We start from the raw sequence: 21,088 nt of genomic DNA on the forward strand, positions 1-21,088 counted from the left end.
GAGCAATTTGTTGAATAAAGAGACTTCAATTTACTGAGGACACAAAGACAAGAATATTGAAAATGAAGAAAAATCTATCTTATCTTATAAACTATTAATGATTAATAACCAGTTTCAGCTGTTTATTCAGGAAAATGCACAATTTGCAACCCTGGTTTGGAGAAGTGACGGTGACATCAATGATTAAAAGTAACTAATACTGAGTAGTTTTTGCAACAAATACTTTGTACTTTGATTGAAGTATTTTTCTAACACCAGTATTTTATTTATGGGAGCAAAAACAAAAGTGTTGCATTTATACTCATATTTGTCGAGTATATTTCGTGTCTGCAGGTAAATCTCACTTCATTTGCCAACAGTCAAATGGTTTGAGCGCATGACAGGGAGCTGATGGTTGATTTAAGTGTGTCTGCTAGTCAAATGATTGTTCTGATAGTGTGAGGCGTTCAGCTGGATGTTGGAGGCTCACCGAACACATCGCAGTACGAGAGACGGCAAACAGCACATCGGAACAGGTAAGAACACTGGAACTGAAACAGTCCAGTGTTTATTAACAGGGTTTGACAAAGGTTTTAGTTGTTTAGTGTCCATTAGTGATTTTAATGATAGTTTTACAAGTAATGAGTGATTCGTTTAGTTGTAAAATGATTGTCATACTTTTGGCATCATAATACTCATAAAAATGTGGTTTTCTTCTTTTCAAAAATACATATTCTTCCTGCGGCCTGTAGTGTTGTTTATCCATCTTGATTTTTTGGTGGAGAGACGTCTTCCTTCTCCGATGTAATGGAACTAAACTGCATATTTGAAAAACTCAACTCCAGTGTCTCTGTCTGAAAATTATGACCCAGTTGCTCAAGATAATTCACAGACTTTCATGTAGGAACTATTTTCTTTCTAGTAGAGAGAAAGTAGTTCCAGTAGATCCTACTGCAGAAAGAAAGTAGTTCCTCTGTAGGTCTGTGGATTATCTTGAGTAAGCAGGTCATGATTTCTTGAAAGAGACACTGGAGATAAATTTCCTGAATGTATTTTTTGCACTTTGAGCACCACAGGACTAATAACATCTAATTCCATTACACTGGAGACAAAAGTCTGTGTGGCCGATATCTGCAAAACAAGGCGACTCAAGTACAGGTGGAAAACAGCACTCTAGTTTTAGCGTCTTCACTTTGGCTTTTACTGATGACTTTTAAGGCTCCTTATGGCCTCGCTCACTCATATATCACCGACCTGTTAGACACCAGGATGTACCTTGAGATCCTCGGGCAGAGGTCTTTTGTCTGTCCAACAGGCCTGGCTGAAAACTAAAGGGGACAGGGCCTTTTCAGTCAGGGTCCCGAGGCTCTGGAACAGGTCGGCTGAGTCAGTGATCGCTTCTAAATTCCCCCTTAACACTTCTCAGAGAGCCTTTCCTAATTTGATCTGAGTTTTAACTGTTTTAAACTGTCTTCAAATGTTTATTTGCCAATTGTTGCCCTTTTACACTGAACGACCTGTTTTATCCGACTTTCGAACCTCTCTGTTTCGTTTTGCTGCCCTTCGTGAAGCACTTTGTAATGTGAATTTTGAAAAGTGCTCTATAAATAAAGATTATTATTATGGGGTGAACTGTCCCTTTAACTATTAAGAGTTCCATGACTACATTCATCTGCTGAAATATTTTTTTTGGTCAAAGTGTTTATTCTCACTGCAAACAATGGCACTGAATGGTTCATTATCTCGCTCTTTGTGCGACAGATTGATGATGATGACGGTGAAGAACGGCTTTGCAGGACTCTTCCTCCTCCTCTTCCTCAGCCATTCTGTTTCTGGACTGGGATCAGTAGTGTGGAGACATTACTCGTATCATAACAGTCATTACACCTGGGATGCTGCTCAGAGATACTGCAGGAGGTGGGCTTTACTTTTTATTTACATCATCATCAACAGCTATTAGAGGTCATGATGATTATACAGGCAAGGTGGATAAACAAAAAAAAATTGCTTGTCTCGTGATCACATTCTCTGAAAAGTGAAATCTGCAGTGTGAAAAGGTGACAGAGAGAGATGGATAAAAGACTGGTACAGTCTGTCTGTCAGAAAGCACCAGTATGAACATGGAGAATTTCATTTCCTGTGGTTACACCCACTGAGTGGCAGCGCCGGCGTTCAGCTTGAATGCCATGACAACAAAAAAATAGTAGAGTCGAGTAGAACAGTGAAAGTTAAAGAAAAAAAGCAAATGGATCACTGCAGTTTACAGAAACAGCTGGAATTCAGGATGTGGATTTGCTGTGATTTTGTGTGAATGTATGTTGGATTTTTTGGGTTACTGTATTCAGTAACGTTAAATTTATTCAGTAAATTTATAGCCATAAATTAAATATCTGTACAGACCTGTTCACATACAAATAAAATATCATTTGTTGTTTTCATTACTTTACGTTCACCAGCAAATCCTGCCTTGAATTAATAAGAATTATAGTAACAGATAGAACCCCTTTCCAAAAACGCCGGGACATGAAAATAAAAACAGAATGCACTTATTTGCAAATCATTTTCAACTTCAATTGAATGCAGTACAGAGACAAAATATTTAATGTTCAAACTTATCAACTTTATTGTTTTTTGTAAATATACACTCATTCTGAATTCGAGGCCTGCAACACGTTTTAAAAAAGTTGTGAGTGGAGCAACGAAAGATGAAAAAGAAACTCTGGTAACAGGGGATCAGTATCATGACTGGGTGTTGAAGGTACGTCCTCGACAGGCTCAGTCATTCACAAGCATGATTTAAGCACATTTCTCAACACTACTGCAGGAATTTAAGGATTTCACCATCTACAATCCATAATATCATTAAAAGGTTCAGAGAATCTCTGCACATAAGGGGCAAGGCTGAAAACCAACATTGAATGCTAGTGACCTTTGACCCCCTCAAACTCACCTAATTGTATAAAGGACACCACATGGGCTTGTTAACATTTTTAAAAACTGTTGTCGGTGAACAAAGCTTGTCGCTGCATCTGCAAATGTAAGTAAATACTCTACCCTGTAAAGAGATTTCAGATTGTTTTCAAGAGGTTGCAAGAGGAAAATTTGGTGGAGCATCAAAGTCAGTAGGATTCATCCACTGGAGACCAATGTCTGCACTAAATGGAGGACAGACACCTTTAGTCCAGATGGAATTATCTTAACATTTATCGGATGCAGTCAAATGAAATTTTAGGTCCAACATGTAAGATTCACAGGGATTTATAATATTCACAAGTATGTCTTCATTAGATCACCATTGTGTTTTTGTTACCTTAGAGTCATTTATAGAGGCTGCAGGTTTTCTTCGATAGAGGTTGCCATGTTGTGACTTTTTGTGAAATGTCTCAACTATTTGATTGATTGAAATTTGGAACAGTTTCATGTCCTTCTTATGGTGGATTATAATCACTCTTATGATCACTCTTCTAGCACCATCATCTGGTCAAATATTCAGTGTGTCCAATGTTTTATTTTATGATCCAGTATGTGTATAACTAATGGCATCCCATTCGCCTTAGCTGTATTTTGTGCAATTAGCAGTGTGCAAAACATCCTCTACTGTTATTGTACGTTTTTGATTTTAATAACTTTTATTTTGACAGATCACTTTGGTTTTTTTGTCCATAGCCATTATTATTACAAGGACTTGGCCACCATCTACACGCAGTCAGATACAAACAATGTGAACATGGATCAATATAATGCATGGATCGGCCTCTACAGGGTGACCACCTCCTCCAGCTGGATTTGGTCTGATGGACAAAACAACACTCTCCATGCCTGGGCGACAAATGAGCCATACTTCAGTGAAACCTGTGCTTACGTATCTTACAGCATCAGAAAGTAATGGGAGACTGTTCTTCTGTGTATTTTTGAATGTTAAGCATGCTTTATTTCTTTAAATTCTGAAATATTTCTGTATCAGTTTTCCAAGCAGCCACTGCCCATCACCCTTCTTAAACAATTCAATTGAAATTAAAATGAATGGAAAGTGACGGCTGCTAGGAGTTTGGTGGCTGAGAGAGCTGCAGCTTCAAGGCCTTGAAAACTCTTTCTTAATTAGCTTCTATTTATGAGCAGCAGAGTCCTACATAAACACAGTTATCTGCCAAAGTCAGATGGTTAGATTGACATGGAGATTCTCTATCTGCACTTTCATCTGTGCTCTTCTCACTTGCTTGAAGTGGACGAGGCTCTGATGTATGGACGTGTTTCCAGGCTGCTGCCAATCAAATCTGACGAAACCCGACACAAACTCCTGATGAAATGGATTAGCTCAGTTTTTGAGCGTTGAAGTCATAATCCCAATCCAATAATCCAAGTGTTTCCTGTAGTAATTAACCCACACTTGCTGTTACCATGGTAACTGTGGATTTTTGCATATTTAGTAATGAATATTTAGTGTGTTTTTTGTGTTTTCTGTTTTTGCATCGTGTCTTTGAATGCTGCATACGATATGTTCTGTCAAATCTGTGTGTTTCTTTATTTGCTTGTGTTTTGGCTATTTGCATGTGTTTTCTTAAACTGCAGTGCATTGAGCTCTCTCAGCCACCATATAGGAGGGAAGGAACAGCAATGAAAAATCTAAAGCCTGATTTAATTTGGAGAAGTAGTCAAGCAGTAGTGCAAACTTTTTGTAAACACTGGCATGGTGACCAACAGAGTCAACTGCAAACAGTCTGTAAAAGGAAAAATTGTGTTGATTCAACAAATTCTTCCTCCTTGTAATTGTTGTTTTTTCATATTTCACTTAAAGAGTTTATGGTGGCCACTGTGGAGGACATCTCTTCATCATCTGTCAAAAGCGCAGAGGAGAAAACAATTTCGATTTCAGGTTCATACGACAGTCAAAGACATGGTCTGAAGCCCAGCAGTACTGTGAGAATGCGTACGATGATCTGGCAACTTTTAGAGACTCATCCACACTGAACTCGCATGTCCATCACCAGAACTTTCCAATCTGGATTGGACTGCACAAAGATGGTAAAGACAAACACAGCTTCAACCTGTCATGCTTTTACAAACTATTCTCACTGTCCAGAAACTTATTGGTGAGTTCTTTTCTAAAATGCCACCAGATGTGCGGAGTCAGCGTCTCAAAGAGCTAAACACCTGTCTCGTGAACACGTTCTCACTTCCAACTCCAACCCTAAGCTTCAAACTATGACACTCCATGTCGCAGTCAGTCTGTAAGCGTTTTGCTCAATAGAGACCGAGGACAGTCTTTTGTTGCAAAAGGTAGAGTCCAAAGAATTTGTCCGAGGTGTTCATAAAAATTTTGAGCGGGTGAAAAATCCAGAGCACAGCAAAGCAACAAGAAAAAATAAACTAATAAAGTCATAGGGCAGGGTCTCTGCAGATACAGCCACCACCACACACTTCTAGTGGGTCACAAGTGATGTCATATGAGATTTTTTTTTTCTATGGGAAAATGTTGTGGATTATACCTTTAAAAGAGGGTGGAAACAAGTAGAGAGTCAAAAAAAAAAAAACTGTAAGGCAGAACCAATCCAAAGTCCTGAGGTGTTGCCGTCATACTGGGGGGGTGACATGCAGAAACTGTGCCTACCTCTGAGGAGAGCTGGGGGAGAGCGTTGTTTCTAGAAATGAATGTCCTTGAAAAACTGTAACGGTTGTAGTTTTGTAAAGGTAAAGTTTATGAAAAGATCAGTTGCGAAATTTTATGTACGTACCTGACTTTGGGTTTGACGGGAATGGGATGATGGGAAGTAACTAAGTACAAATACTGTTACTGTACCTGAGTAGACTTTTCAGGTATCTGTACATTTTAATGTAAGTAATGTGAGACAATAAGATACAGAAAAGACGATTCCTTGGTGTATCCATCAGTCATCAGTGCATATCATGCATGACAGACGTAACAAGATGAAAACGACTTAAAGGACAAGACAATACAGATAAGAGAGGGAGTCTAGATAACAGACAAAAGGTGAGGTTCAGTTAGCTTGGCACAAAAACCAGTAGAAATGTCCTCCAGAGGGCGACTTTTTACTTTTATACTTTGAGTACATTTCAGGGTCTGTACTTTTTCACTTTTACTAGAGTAAAGAAATTTAATCTGTACTGGAATGTGTCTACTTTTGCCCATCTGGACTCTGGACCCGAAACTTTGTCTTCTCGGTAAAAGTCCTTTGTTTGTTTGACCCATCCATCCACCCCAAACATCCCACATGTCACATCAAAACATAATGTAAACATGGTACCTCCAGAAATGACACTAGAAGGGTACCTGCAGCATCACAGTTTGAAACATAGGGGCACCGGCCCTGCTGCTGTATTTGACACACTGCGAGTGAGAACGGGCTGGTCTGGTCGAGTTCATATTAGTATCTCAGAGGCCAGACTTTATGACTTTCTGTAGGTTTGTAACAAGAAAACACATCTGGAGATGTTAGAAAGATGTAGAGTTCTAAATGTGGTGGTGAGTGCTGGCATAGTCTGCTACTGACAATGCTACAGCCACAAGCAACCATTGTACAACTCCAAGAGCCACAAGCTTTCACTTCCTTCATAATGAAAACTTGGAGACAAAACTTAAGATACCCAGCATGCACTGCGCCCTATGTAATTTGCCTACAGGTTGGATAATCAACTTATTTTACCTCTTCAAACACGTTGAAGGTAGTAACACCCCTGATATATAGTTATTCATAATATATAATCACCCATAAAGCTGATGACAAGATGAATAGTTGATTTTCTTCCACCTCATCTGGCTTATCTGCAGGGGGATCATGGAAGTGGAGCACAGGGTCGTCGAAGTACAGAAACTGGGATTCGGATCAGCCGGGGAACAACGGCAAATGTGTCTCCATCTCCTCCTCGAGCAAAAAGATGGAAGCCCAAGACTGCTCCGCTCGGTTTCCCTTCAGCTGCTTCAGGGACAACCTGGTGCTGGTAAAGGAGAACAAGACCTGGGAGGAGGCGCTGCAACACTGCCGAACCCTCAGGTCGCCCAACAACTACCACATTCGCTACGAGCTGCTCAGCGTGCAGCCTGGAGGAGATCACAGCTACGTGATGACCCAGGTCATGGAGGCCAACACTGAGAAGGTGGGTTCATATTCAGTGATACATTTAAGACATGAGGTCTGTTTTGGGACAAACCAGCTTTATTTTGTGTACATTCATGAGTGTATGCTGAAGGACCTCTGGGATTCAGCTTTTGAAAAAACATAAAAAAAAGACTTTTCCTTAATGGCTTAAACCTGCAGCAGCCATTGGCCACAGACATTATGTTTTCAGCTCATCGCATTCTTGTGAATCTGAAATCTCAAGAACAACTTTATGGAATTTCTTCAAACTTGGTAGAAATGATCACTCTGACTCAAAGATGAACTGATTGGATTTTGGTGGCCAGAGGTCAAAGGCCAAGGTCACAGTGACCTCATGTCTGCCCAAGACAGTATGCTTCTCACTCAAAATAATACCCCGGGGTCACATATGTGTAGTGCCAAAAATACACTTAATACCTTTTATTAAATTCCTTCAAGTTACAGGTCAATATAATATTAAGTCCTATACTAAATTCATTCAGAGTCTTCACTACAGACATTATATGAGTCTGGATAAACATGGATGTAAACTGTAACTTGACTGGTGGGCTGTAATTGTACTTTTTGACTGCTCTGTTTCATACAATTATTGACAGCTGACTCTTCTTACCCAGCCACTAGGGGCCGCAAGTGACCCAACAACTGCTTCAGTTTAAGATCTTGTTTCAGCTCAGAGGGGTCATGTGAATGCTGCAGAAACTTTGCAAATTTTTGCTGGTTGCATCTGGCAGTTGTGGTGACATTGCAGTAGGTGCTTCACCATCTGTTTCCTGACAGGGATCTGCATTGTACTTAGTGACGTCTTCTAGTTATGACAACATTTGACAAAAATGTCTAATGGGACACTAGCAGTGGTGGAGAGTAGCTACTTACCTGTGACTAAAGTAATTAGATTACAAAACAAAGCTGAGTTACCGTTACTAATCAGTTTGTTGGTGATTACAAAGTGGTTGCATCCAAATATTTTTTGCAGTTCTGCACTTTACTGAGTGACTTCTTCTAGTTTGCTTCTGTGCTGTGTATCCCCTGCATGTGCTCATTAGCATCTCTCTTTCCTAGGAGCTCCAGCCAGAACCATAAACTTCACATTGACATCACGTCATGTACATAAATATAACTCTTCTGGGCTCCTGGAGTGTACAAACATAAAACCTTAATGCCTGGTTTGTTACAAAGAGTTATAATTTACGTTCTTTGCAGTTGCAGGTGTCCTGTCAACAGTTTTATAGACGTATCAGCAGGTGATTTTTTTTTGTTGCAGCTCCACCATGCAGCTCTCTTAATACATCTGTTGAGGCTCATTAGTTGTTTCCTCTCCCCAGGTGTGGGCAGGCCTCCGTTTCCTGGCCGGTCACTGGCTGTGGATGAACAAGGCGAACATGTTGTACTCTGATCTGACTCCCTGCCCCGTCGAGAGGCAGCACTGCGGAGCCTTATCCAAGAATGACACAGGCAGCATGGAGACCACAGACTGTTCGGAGAAATGGAACTTCCTGTGTTACAGCAAGTAGCGGCTAAAATTCTACTCCTACACAGCACATCATAACGAAATCACTACTGTCAGCTGCATCCGGGTGGTCATGACCAGGTTCACATGCTTTTCTACTTGTTTCACAGCTTCTTCAGATTAAACACTAGATAAACAACTGTCTGAAAAGGCTGTGAACACATTAATGGGATATCAAAGCTAATTGTAGTTCTAAAAATGTAATGTTTTTATGTCTGTATTATTATTCTTAACAAATCTTTATTGTTTTGAAAATAGCAGAACTAGATGGTACTTGGCATGTGGTGCACAAAGCACCAAAAAAATACATTTGACAGCGATGTCTCTTTCCAAAAATCATGACCCAGTTACTCCAGATAATACACAGACTTTGTTGTGAGCAGTTTCATTTAGGAACTATTTTCTTTCTACCAAACTACACCTGCCAACCGTATTGAGGACGCATGCGTCTTCTTGTGGACTAGAGGTTACAGCTCAAAGGGGGAGGAGGACGCCATTAATGTTTGCATCTTATGCTGTCAAAAGCACAAGCCTCTCAAAGTCAGCAAGAGAAGCAAGCTGATACATGGGCAGACACTAGATAACAAGTTTCAAAATAGTTTAAAGGGCCAAATGCACTGATGCACACATTTTGAAGTACACAAAACAGCTTTTAAATGTGCACATAAAGCACCATGAGGCGCATCAAAGTGCCTTGATGCTCCTTCTCCAGCCTTGTTCCGAGCATCAAACGTGGACCAAAGCTGTTTTCTCTGCAGCTGTGGAACCTGTGTGGCGAGAGCTAAAAGGAATAAAAAAGGCATGAATGTGAGAAGTGGGTGCTGACAGGGCTGCAGCTCCCCTTAAAATGAGGTTAAAAAAGAAAGTGTGACGTGAATAACAGAGAGAGTAGGGACAGATGTGTTGGCATAATGTAAAAATGTTTTTTGTTAATGAAGACAGAATTTATTGATAAGGCTTATTGTAACTTGTAAGTTTTGAGAAACACTACATTAACCAGCAGTTACCAAGTTTGTCTGTCTTCTGAAGTGTTGTTTCATAACCTGAGTGATGAAGACTGGCAGTGTAAATAATCTTATATCAGCTTTTACTGAGCGCTTCTGTCTGCATGGGAGAGCAAACTCAGAAACACAAATTAACAGAATAAGTAAGAAACTCGAACCAAAAAGCAGGCAGTGTAGTCACAGTTAACCGATTTAGGATGGAAATCACATTATTATTCAGCTTTTTTTTCATATTTTGCACTGATTAAAGTTTTTGGTTGTTGTTACTGTTATTATTTCATTATATCTGACAAACTCATCCTTAAATAAAAAGTAGAACCTGTGTGGTTTCTCATTTGTGTCACTGCAGTGAACTTTTCACACTGTTTTGCTGAGCAGAGATGGATGAATTGATTACCGTGGAAACAGGCCGCTCTTCAGTCATAACTCACTCTGAACCATGTCCTCCATGTTGTAATGGAAACACTGGAGATGAAACCGAGCCCTGACAGTGATCGGAGTGTTGCTGTGCAGAGAAACATACTCTGTAAATCACTGTAGTCAGCTGGAAGAGTGTCAGCGCCGGCAGGCCAACACACACACAGAGTGTGTCCAGTATAACAGAAGTGTCAGTGTGCCGAGAAGCTGCCTGGATTACTGTCCTTCTATCTTGGGAGTGAAATGTCTGAGACGAACGAAGAAGAGATTCTAATTTTGAAAGCAGATTAAGTTAAAACAAGCTCAAGGATATCTGGAACTTATTAAAAGCTTGATGAAGGATATTGGAGTTACCGTGATTGGATTTCTCTGTTTTTATCTTTAGCCGCTAATCCCAGACTGTGTTTAATGAAGCTGGCAGTTAGTCAGTCATGAATGTTTCACAGATGTGTCATATGCTCGTTATGAGCGAGTGATGGAAACCTTTCCAGGAGGGCGGAGACGGAGTCTTAGAAATCCAGTCTCTCCGAGCAGGATGGTGGGGTGTGTACGTGTGTGTGATTTGTGTTTAACTGTAGAAAAGTTTTCTCAAACTTTTCACACCATGTACCACCTCAGGAAATATCAGGCTCTCTAAGTACCACCGTTATGACTGACAACAAAATACAGAAGCATAAGTTTATTCAACTACTCACACAGGAGGAAGGTTTAATCCTAAAAGAAGATTATTTATTTATTTATTTATTGACTGTTGTCAGACGCGGCACACAGCTCTCATAAAATTAGTCCAACAATTAGTGCAGCAGTCCAAAAGCATAAGTTGTTTCCCCCCCTCATTTGTTAGTGGCTTCCAAACATGTGACTGTTGCAAAAATGACCAAAAAAGCCACAAAAGGCTTCGTACAACTTCTCCCCAACACCTGTAAAAAAGACTCTGATGTGTAAAATTTGTGGGAACAATGGTGGTCATGGGCAAATAAACTAACATGAAGGTGTTGCCGATGCTTATTCTTCTTCAGAGTCAGTTCTTGTAAAAACTCAACGACCCTCAACATCTGTTAGCAGTTTTGAGGTGCTTTACCATCGTCATGCTATTTCTACCTTTGCTTCTGAGAGACAAACATCTTCACAAAGATCTAACAAAATGAAATCAGTCGGGTCGGTGCATTTCCTGTTCCTGCTTCGGAATAAATTCCTGCCCATGATTCACAAATGGGAAGCTTTTAATTAACGAGCAGCGGGAAATAATTGTTTTTAATAACAGTAAATTGTAGTAAAATACAGCTCAGATTTTTGGCTGTAGATGAAGAACAAATTTTCTGATCGTTGGGTTGATGATGTCTGCTCTGGTAGTTTGATTCAAAACAGATTCACACATATCCTCTCCAACACATATCCTCAAAAACATGGTTCAGATCTTTAATGTAGAAGTTATAATTTATATACACTTGATTTAATAATATATTAAGGATCACCTGTTTAAGGGCATATGGACATGAATGGAAACCAATGACTGACTTGAAAGTTAGAAAACCATTAAAATATCAAACACAGTCCATCAGTTAATAAGCTGAAATTTGCAAAACTTTTGGTACAGTATGTTAAAAAAAACTAACTGCTAAAATAGTGTTTTAGTTATGAATAATGCAGTATGTAGCAGTATGTAGGAGATAGCATGATTTATTCTCACCTTTGGGAAAAATGATGTCACTTTTGTTTCTTTTGCAGTCTGAGAGCTGTTCATGCGCGACCCTCACAATATGTTCTCGTCCTGGTTTGCTCTCTGAGGAAACCCAAACCCAAACCCAAAATTTATAAGCAGAGACATTCTGAACATATGAACTCACCATGTCTGCTTCTTTATTATCTTAAGAACTGATAAAGTGGAAGCAGCAAGACTAAGAGTTTACAGCCATGCTAGTGGCTATTTCAGGCCGTACGTCAACACAGTGGCGCTTAGAGCTAAATGCTAACATCATCATGCTCACATGCATCTTAGTTTAGAGCAGAGGGTCTCTGTTTTACTTTTTCTGGCGATAAACACTACACCACACCGTGTCCCACCAGTGGGGTCCAGCCCACAGTTTCAGAACCACTGGTTTAGAGTAAAGTTACTGTATTTAGCTCTAAACACAATACACAGTACATCTGCTTGGTATGTGACTGCATGAAGTTTCTGGCCAAGTCAGTGTAGTCATTTTAGCTATTTGGACAAAACTGTTTCATTTCCAAAGTGATCTGTCAGAAAAGAAAACTGTCCTGACAGTTGAGGAGGTTTCAAATGCTACCATGCGCTACTTCATTTATGTAGCACCTTTCATGCACAGAACGCAGCTCAGAGTGCTTCACAATTTCACAGCACATAAAAACACAACAACAAAATTCACCCACAAAATAAAAAAAATCAAGTAGATACACACAGAGGTTTTAGTGGCGACCCTGGGGATAATTAAAAGAGCAGCTGTAGAGGATCTAAGGGTTCCTGAAGGATCATAAAATGAGGGAGTCTGTGATGTAAAACGGGGCGAGGCCATTTAGTGACTTAAAAACTAATAGAGGGACTTAAGAATCAATTCTAAAAGATACACGAAGGCAGCGTAGATTAGGTAAAACAGGAGTTTTGATCAATGAATTAAATTGAGTTTATTAGTGTCTTTGTAAGGGACTAGTACAGAAAGCATTGACAATGTACAACGGACTGCACTCGTGCTTATATACCAAAGCTTATTTCCAACTGTTAAAGTTGCCTTGTAAAATCTTAAAATCAGTCCATATAGTAATCATGAACAGGAACAACCATCTGTGGCAGCACATAAACAGAAAAGTAGGACAAAACGAAAACACAAAAATGTCAAGAACTCAAATATATAGACAATCATTGTCATGATTACAGTTCTGACCAAGTTTTAACCAGGATCTGACTGTTATAGAAAATGTTTTAAAATCCCCAAATCTGCTTAAACCAGCAGGTACAGAATTCCAGACGGTCGTACCTCTGACTGAGACAGCAGTTTGTGCAAAGGAAGTCGTGCAGTTTACTTCTGATGAACCTCTTCTGTTAGTGGCAGTATCATTTAGTCTCGTCATACATGTATTAAAAATTGTTGGGCAAACAATTTCAGCTTACTTTCATGGGAATGGTGGGAATGAAATTAGTTTTGCAGATTATGTGGCCGTAAAACAAAGTATTGGACAAAGAAAAAAGTCAGGGGATCACTGAAGTCATTAGCAGTCATCCTCTGGGAACCATTAATGTCAGCAGAAATCTTTTGTGCAAATCCATCCAGTAGAAGTTGAAATATTTCTCTGGATAAGTGAAAATGTTGACCTGTTTTTGGTGCTTAAAGTAAAATGGCATGTCCCATGTGAAACCAAAACTCAACATTGACTTATTTTTCACTACTAACGTACTTTTACGTATTTTAGCCTGAGACGTGATGTTTTCCTAAACTTAACCAACAAGTATTGCTGCCTAAGCCTAACCAAACTGAAACTTTAATCTTTATCAGCAAGCTTTATTTTGAAAGTCTCACTGGACGTTGCATATTTATCACTAACCTTACTGCAGAATAAGATGACTAGTTAGACTATGATAACTAGTTTAAAAGTTATGCTGAGTGTCTAGTATGGATGAAAATTTTGTGATCATTTCAGCTGTGTGTTGGAATATCTGAACAAAAAGCAACCCAGCTAATGTTGCCCTCAGGCCGGGTGGGTGTCAGGGAGGGGTGAGGTCATAAACCCTGCTGCTGCTGTCTGTTTGTGTAAACAAAGAGGCAGAAAACTTCAGCTTGCGTTCAGCTCGACTGCAGGATTTATTCTTTTCCTTAACATAAGAAATATTCAACAATTTACTATGTCAATGATGACAATAACAAATGATACATAATGTAATAAATGATCATAAGAACTTTGTTGTAGCTCAAAATAAGTTACAGTATCTTCAAGCATAACAGATAAGAAAACACCAGAGTAACTACAGTTTATGAGAATACATTTTAAAACTGAAGCACAGTAAAATAAACAATAAATGTCCAAAAGTGTCCCTGTTCTTCAGTCAGAGGTAGAACAGTCTGACTCACTGGATGCTCACTGCTGGTGTAAGTCCTGCCATTGGTCGCTTGCTTCACGTGGCTCTGCAGTGTCTGTGTCCCCAGAAAACAACAAAAAACCTCAGAGCTGCGACATAAACGCTGAAAACAGCAAATTAGAGCTTGGGATGCTAACGGTACAAACATGACAGCTGTTACAGAGCTAATACCAGAGCTCGCCTTCTGACATGCAAACGTTCCACCACAACACGTTCCCTCTCGACAATATTTTGCAGCAGCACCATCGCTGCATCCTGGGCTTAGCGCCACCCAAGACGTTTGTGATTGGTTTAAAGAAATGCAAACAATAGCAGACGGAGTACATATGCGTGGAACCAGATCTTTCTTCAGTGCTGTGGACAGAGGCCTGGCTATGCAAGACTACCAGTAGAACAACAGAAAAACCCAATATGTTCTTATGTGGTTACTGTAACAATGAATTTCAACTATCATATTACTCCTCCTGTGTTGCTGGTGTAGAGTAATTTCTATTGAGGTCAATTCAAACCATGTAAACTCCAGGAACTGCTTTAGTTTTGTGGCTCTTCTTGAACTTTACACACACCTGACAGTGTTTTTTCCACCTTATGTTTCTACAAAGATTCCTTCCTTGCAGTGAGTCCATATTTTCCACACTCTTCCTGTAACAGATTTTTATTTTGGTACATCAATCAGTTGTTACACAGAAACAAAGACACATTTCTGAGGCAGTGTTTTCTGTACCACCTCCAACAAGCTCCGCCAGCTTCGACTTTTCTCGGATTAGCTCCTTCTTGACGTCACTCACTTTGAATCCATTCCCTCATCTGTCTGGATCGGCAGCGACTGCTTTCCTGCTCGTGACGCCGTCTTTACAGGACAGCTGGCAACGTTTACTGTGGTGAGAGAGACTGATGGGGTGTTTTGACCCAGAGGAGAGAACAGAGCCGCAGCCTTCAGGCCAAAACTCAGATGGAAGTTCTTGGATTGTTTATACAGTAAAATTATTAAACAGTAATGATGCCCGTCAACCAAACTGTCACAGTGAACAAACAGCTGGACATTCACTGAATGACCCCTGACAGAAGGCGACGGCAGCTTGACGGCAAACAAAGTTGATGGAGGGAGCAGAGGCAGGTTCACTCCAGGTGACATGAACTGAAGAGACACATCTGTTCGAGTTGAAAATGTTTCCAGCAAGAAATTTTCATGATGCGTTAAAATCTAAATCCAATCGGACTGTTTGCTGAAGATCTACACAAACTTATCCGACATGTTTATAATTATAACTCAGCCGGAGATTGAGACGTCAATCTGAATTTAAACACAGTATTGATGATAAATAAATAAATACATTTACTAGTATAAAGATTTGGTGATTGTATAAAAACATAACACAATACATTTTTTACGTCTTTATATTATTTCTCAACAATTATAATTTCTCCTATAAAGCATCATATCATTAGAACTGTGTTTTACTGTGGTGTCATTAATAGGAAGTAACTAATTTCAAATACTCAAATTACTGTAATTAAGTAGTTTTCTAATTTAATTAAATTAAATTTAAGTCTGTACTTGTACTTAAGTATGTATTACACAATGTAATTTACTTAGTTACTTTTAAAATCAGAGTACTGACTACAATTTGGATTCATGTCCAAAACTTTCATCTGCACTTTTGTAGCCAATCAGCTGTGATTGATCAGACTGTGAAGAATTTCACCACTTAAAAATTTATTAATTGACATTTAATCAATAGTCAATCAATGTCATTTAACATTGGTTTTTCTGACACATTTGTTGATGAAGGAAACTTAAATTTAAATTGACAAAAAAAGAAGCATTTTGTATGATAGCAACTATTAATTATTAATGACTGATCGATTATTAGTGTTTTCGACTATTGGTTCAGGAAAACGCACAAAATTTGCTTCCCTAGTTTGGAGAGGTGACAGTGACATCAACAGTTAAAAGTAACTATTAATACTCTGAGTAGTTTTTGCAGCAAATACTTTGCACTTTTACTCAAGTATTATTTTAACACCTGTACTTTCACTTGTAATTGAGTAAAATTTCAGTAATGTAAGAGTACTTAACTTGAGTACAGATTCTCAGTACTCTGTCCACTGGTCATTAATTATCAGCAGCAGCAGCCACTTACTCACTGGAGGAGTTATTGATTATAATATTGACACATATAAATAAATGTAAATAATTTATTAAATGTGTCTATACTAGTTAATGCTAAATAAGTAAAGTGTTGTGGTGGTGAGGGATTAATTTGAATATATTATTTTGAATAAAAATAAGATAAGAGGAGAGATTACCAGTGTAAACTGCTTTCTGCCACTGTGTCCTTTTAGATACGACCAACAGGGGGCACCGATGTTACAAATTTGATAAGTAACACAACTGAATGTGATGTGAGTGACTGTCAGTCAGATGACATTATTTTCTGTGAAAATGTCACCTGTCATTTTGAGCCAAACTTCTTCTGTGTCTTTTAATTCCTGTCTCTCGTGTTGAAAATGGTGAAAAACATTTGATTGATGAGTTATCCATATGATACCTCATCAATCAACTAAAAAAAACTTAAATCAGGTGACATCTGAAGGGAGATCACCAGGAAGTTGGCTTATCAAGTAAATTGTTGTAAATTGTATGTCATTTCCAAAAAAACAAACATCTAAATATCACAATATAAAACGTGTTTTTATTTGAGAAGTTAATCTCCAGTCTGAGCTCAGCTGCACAGCTGGTTTGATTACATGATAAAACAGAAGTGCATATTTATTTTTATTTACTGATGTAATGGATTAAGTGTGAACAGAGAGCCTCCACTGTTGTGTGATGTGACATGAAAGTCGAAGGAATACAATAAATAGATATACATTTGTTTGGCCTCAACAATAACCACAATGTTTTGGTGAAAAAGACAAATGTAAACATAACTTTATTTGTTAACTGGGAAACTTCAGCGTCCCTCTGAGGAGCTCTGAAGACTGAACTGTAGATTTTTTATAGTAAGGACAGCTATACCTCCACTAACAGGAGGAGAAACTGCTCTTAATGAAACCACAGATCAGTGTTTCCCAAACTTTTTTCCTGAGGACTCACTTTCAAAGAATGCCAAGCCATTACAACCCAATCCACAATATAGACCTTATTAATAAAACTTGGTAAGACTTGCAGAAATTAATGTTTCTTCCATTTCTGCATCACGTTATATTATCTTGACTACAGCTCCAACGATTAATCGCTTATTAAATTAAGCACCATCTATTTTCAGGATCAATTGATCAGTTTGCATAATTTTGAAAGAAAAAAAAGTCAAAATTTGCATTTCAGCTTTTTACATGTGAATATTTTCTGGTTTCTTAAATCCTCTCTGACAGTAAACTGGATATCCGAGTTGTGGACGAAACACGACATTTGAGGACGTCACCTTGGACTTTGGGAAACACTGATCAATATTTTGCACCATTTCTGTAATAAGCAGAATAATGCACAGTGAGCAGGTCGTTATTGTGAAATAAACCCCTTCAGGATGATTCAAGACCTCCACTTTGCAGCAGGGTCCCGCATCATCCTGTCGGGATTTATTTAACAGTAACAACCTGCTCACTGTACATTATCACTTACATATAAATGTCACGTATTAATGCAACCAAATTTGAAATGCTGCTCTTTACCATTTTGATTTAATTAATCTTAGTAAAATACATGACATTAATAAACAGAAAAATGCTTTTTAGACAGTAGATAGTAGATAATTTTATCAGAATCATGTAGTCTGCTCTGGGTTTAATACTGGATCATGTTCATTAATGTCTAATCCATTAACAGGGTTTTACTGTGGATGTTGTGTTTTCATGCTTTTATTCTCTGAACTAAACTCCTCTTTTGGGAAATTCTCGGAGAAAGTGTTGAAGTTGGCGGTCCGTCACCGTCAGCCTCATGCCGAGCCGTTACAACAGTCAGACTTTGTTAAGTGCTGTGGGAGTTGTTGCCGTGGCAACCGTTTTGTGGAGCGTTTGTGAGTGTTTCAAGCTCCCGTGGGATTTGGAGGGGTGGGCGAGCAAGAAACTCTGTGTGTGTGTGTGTGTGTGTGTGTGTGTGTGTGTGTGTGTGTGTGTGTGTGTGTGTGTGTGCGTAAATCTGCGTTGGCTGGAAATGCCTGGGTGACCTAATGCACATCTGTGAGTGTTGGACTGATAGATGGAGAGTTTTTAAAGAGAAAAGTTCCACTTCTCTTTGTGTTGAGAGGCAGAGAGCCGAGTCTCTTATCTGAGTGTCTAAACACAAACAAACAAACAAACAGACAGGCAAGCAGGCAGGCAGGCAGACAGACAGGCAGGCAGGCAAGCAGGCAGGCAGGCAGGGAGGCAGGCAGGCAAGCAGGCAGGCAGGCAGGCAGGCAGACAGGCAGGCAGGCAGGCAGACAGGCAGGCAGGCAGACAGGCAGGCAGACAGACAGATAGCCTGGGTGGTACTGAGCCCTCATGCTCTGATATTAATTAGACTCAGTACTGAGGGCTGGTCGGAGCAGATCGGCTGGTCGCCTCCAGCAGCTGCTCCTGTTCTGAGCTGCCATATCTTATTCATAACCTGCTCAACAGTAACCAGATCCAACACACTGCCTCACTCTCAGGCTGCTGCTCATATCTGAGCAAAGAGAACAACTTCTCCTCTGATCTAAACTTCTCAATCAAGTCAGTTACCTGCTGTGTTTATTATCTTTTTATGCACATTCATCTTTCCATGATGACGTTTTTTATTATGTTTACAGACTTCAAGATTCATTTCTGGATCCATGAAAGTAAAGAAAAGAGTCAAACTTGGACTTTACGGTTCCTTTATATTTTTGTCCCTTTGAGATCAACACTTGGTAGTTTTACCAATACAACTGTAAAAACACTCCATTACAAGTGAAATCATCAGCAAAATGTGATGAAAATATCAAGTAAAAATACTACATTTGCAGAAAAAAACACCCCTTGTTTAGCATATTATCATCAACACATCGCCATTTGTCAAATCCCAGCAGAATATATTTTATCTGAAAGAGAGCACACATTACACCAATTTTTAAAGTCTCTGCACTGGCTTCCTGTGTGCTTCAGAATTGATTTTAAGATCTTTTTCACTGGTTTATTAATGGTCCTACTTATTTATCAGATTTGCTTTTACCTCATGAACCCTCTAAAACCCTCAGGTCTTCCGGTAGTGGCCTTTTAATTACCCCCAAAATTAGAAGAAAAACCCACGGCGAGGCTTCATTTCATTACAACTGTCCACATCTGGACTGAGGGCAGCAGGGATGAGGGTTGATATTTTTATCTTTTGCTTCTAAATGATCAGGCATATCCTTTCATTTTATCAGCTGATAATTATTAACTTATTTATTTACTTATTTATGAATCGATTTTAAATGATTTTCTATTTTGAGTTTTTATCCAGCCTCTGGTGTTTCCTCACTTATGACAGTGTTTCCTCAGTCCCTGTTTTTAATGAGCGCTGTTCTTGTCTTAGTCTTTACTATTACAAAGTCTTTGCTTTATTCGTGCATGAACCGCTGACGTCACGTGGTTAATGTTGTTAAACAGTCACAGTTTGGTTAAGTTTAGGCACCAAAACTACTGAGTTAGATTTGGTAAAGATCAGGGTTTTGGTTAAAATAAGTATGTTAGTAATGTATAAGAACATTGCCACTTGTTCTTGTTGTTGTGTACTTATATTATCCCAAATGTTTCCATCAATGTTCAAATGTATAGATATCCATTCAAGGTAACAAAGTAATTCCTGCTTGGTGTTGCTATCATGTTGATGTGTTCAGGCCAGGACTCTTAACAAACATGAAGTCTGGTGCAGATTGGACCATTTACACCAAAGCAATTTTGAAGTTGTTGTGATGAATCGTGTAGGAGGAGTTTGTTAAAATACAACACGTGGAAAATTCCAAAATTGACCCCAAAATTCAAAACGGCCGACTTCCTGTGGGGTTTAGGTGAAGGGTCTTAGAGACTTTTTTGTGCGTCTAGGCATGATACGTGTGTACCGATGTTCGTGCATGTCGGTTTCACTACGACTGACGCATGAGCCAAATTTGCTGACTTTCTGAGTATGTTTAAGCCAAAAGGCGATTTACTTTTGCCAGAATAATTCCTCCAGTTTCATTAGGGTCCTCGCACCGAGGTCGGTGCTCAGGCCAAAATAATTGAGTGTCAGTCTATCACCTGAAACATTTATTGATAATTTATTATTTATATATTTATTTAGAACAGAGAGAAAACCTGAAATCACAGACACACGAAGACTCCCCAATCTTGTCTGTCATGTGCAAATTCATTTAAACTACTGACCTCAAGTTTTCAAATGTTGTATCCACACTGATTTATCATCCTGTCGACTGAATTAGACACTTCCAGGTGTTTTCTCTGCTACTTGGAACTGAACAGAAAAAAAAACTTCAATTACCAAAAGTCAACTTGACCTTTAACATTCAACACACACACGTGTTGAAGGGGTTTGCTGAAAGGTCAGACACCCTCCAGCGCATGTGAAGGATAGTGCAAAATATAAATCACTTAACAGTCAAGACTCTGCATGTTTTAGACACTTCTAAAAATTTATGGACATTAAAAAACCTCAGGGAATCTCCAGAAATGGAGACAAATGGGGGACAAAGCTGCATGTCACAGTCATTGTTGCATTTTCAAAGGACACAAGGATTGATTATTTCTCTCATAATAGTCTGAGATATTGATGGTCATCAGATAATGATGGTTTATAAACACAGAATTCCTCTCAGTGTGACACTCCCCTCACAATACGCACAATATACACGCATATAATGTTATCACAGATCCACTGTTATGATATCATCTTACTCTCCCCCCTGGGAGAGTCACATGACCCCTGTTAGGGTGAGAGAGGGGGGGTCAGAACGCTTCAATGAAAACCACATGGAGGGTGGAGAGAGCTGCGACTACA

The 21,088-nt window shown here is 39.2% G+C and overlaps 1 protein-coding gene across 1 annotated transcript; it reads left to right on the top strand.

The window, feature by feature from the left end:
- The first annotated feature begins 1,735 nt into the window (after positions 1 to 1,735).
- Positions 1,736 to 8,906, top strand: LOC146332543 (lymphocyte antigen 75-like). The gene is made up of 5 exons (XM_084723353.1): positions 1,736 to 1,896; positions 3,646 to 3,861; positions 4,775 to 5,001; positions 6,767 to 7,092; positions 8,417 to 8,906. The coding sequence occupies exons 1-5, from the start codon at positions 1,745 to 1,747 to the stop codon at positions 8,603 to 8,605; spliced, it is 1,110 nt and encodes a 369-aa protein (XP_084579479.1). The 5' UTR covers positions 1,736 to 1,744; the 3' UTR covers positions 8,606 to 8,906.
- Positions 8,907 to 21,088: the final 12,182 nt, after the last annotated feature.

This window comes from Lutjanus erythropterus, chromosome 1, assembly GCF_056507025.1.
Source record: "Lutjanus erythropterus isolate fLutEry1 chromosome 1, fLutEry1.hap2, whole genome shotgun sequence".
NCBI classification, from domain to species: Eukaryota; Metazoa; Chordata; class Actinopteri; order Lutjaniformes; family Lutjanidae; genus Lutjanus; species Lutjanus erythropterus.

Excerpts from the sequence above, each read along its gene's own strand:
- LOC146332543 (XM_084723353.1), top strand. The coding sequence starts at position 1,745 with ATGATGATGACGGTGAAGAACGGCTTTGCAGGACTCTTCCTCCTCCTC. Across the intron at positions 3,862-4,774 it reads GTATCTTACAGCATCAGAAA|AGTTTATGGTGGCCACTGTG; the intron begins GTAATGGGAGAC and ends TTTCACTTAAAG. Across the intron at positions 5,002-6,766 it reads GATTGGACTGCACAAAGATG|GGGGATCATGGAAGTGGAGC; the intron begins GTAAAGACAAAC and ends GCTTATCTGCAG.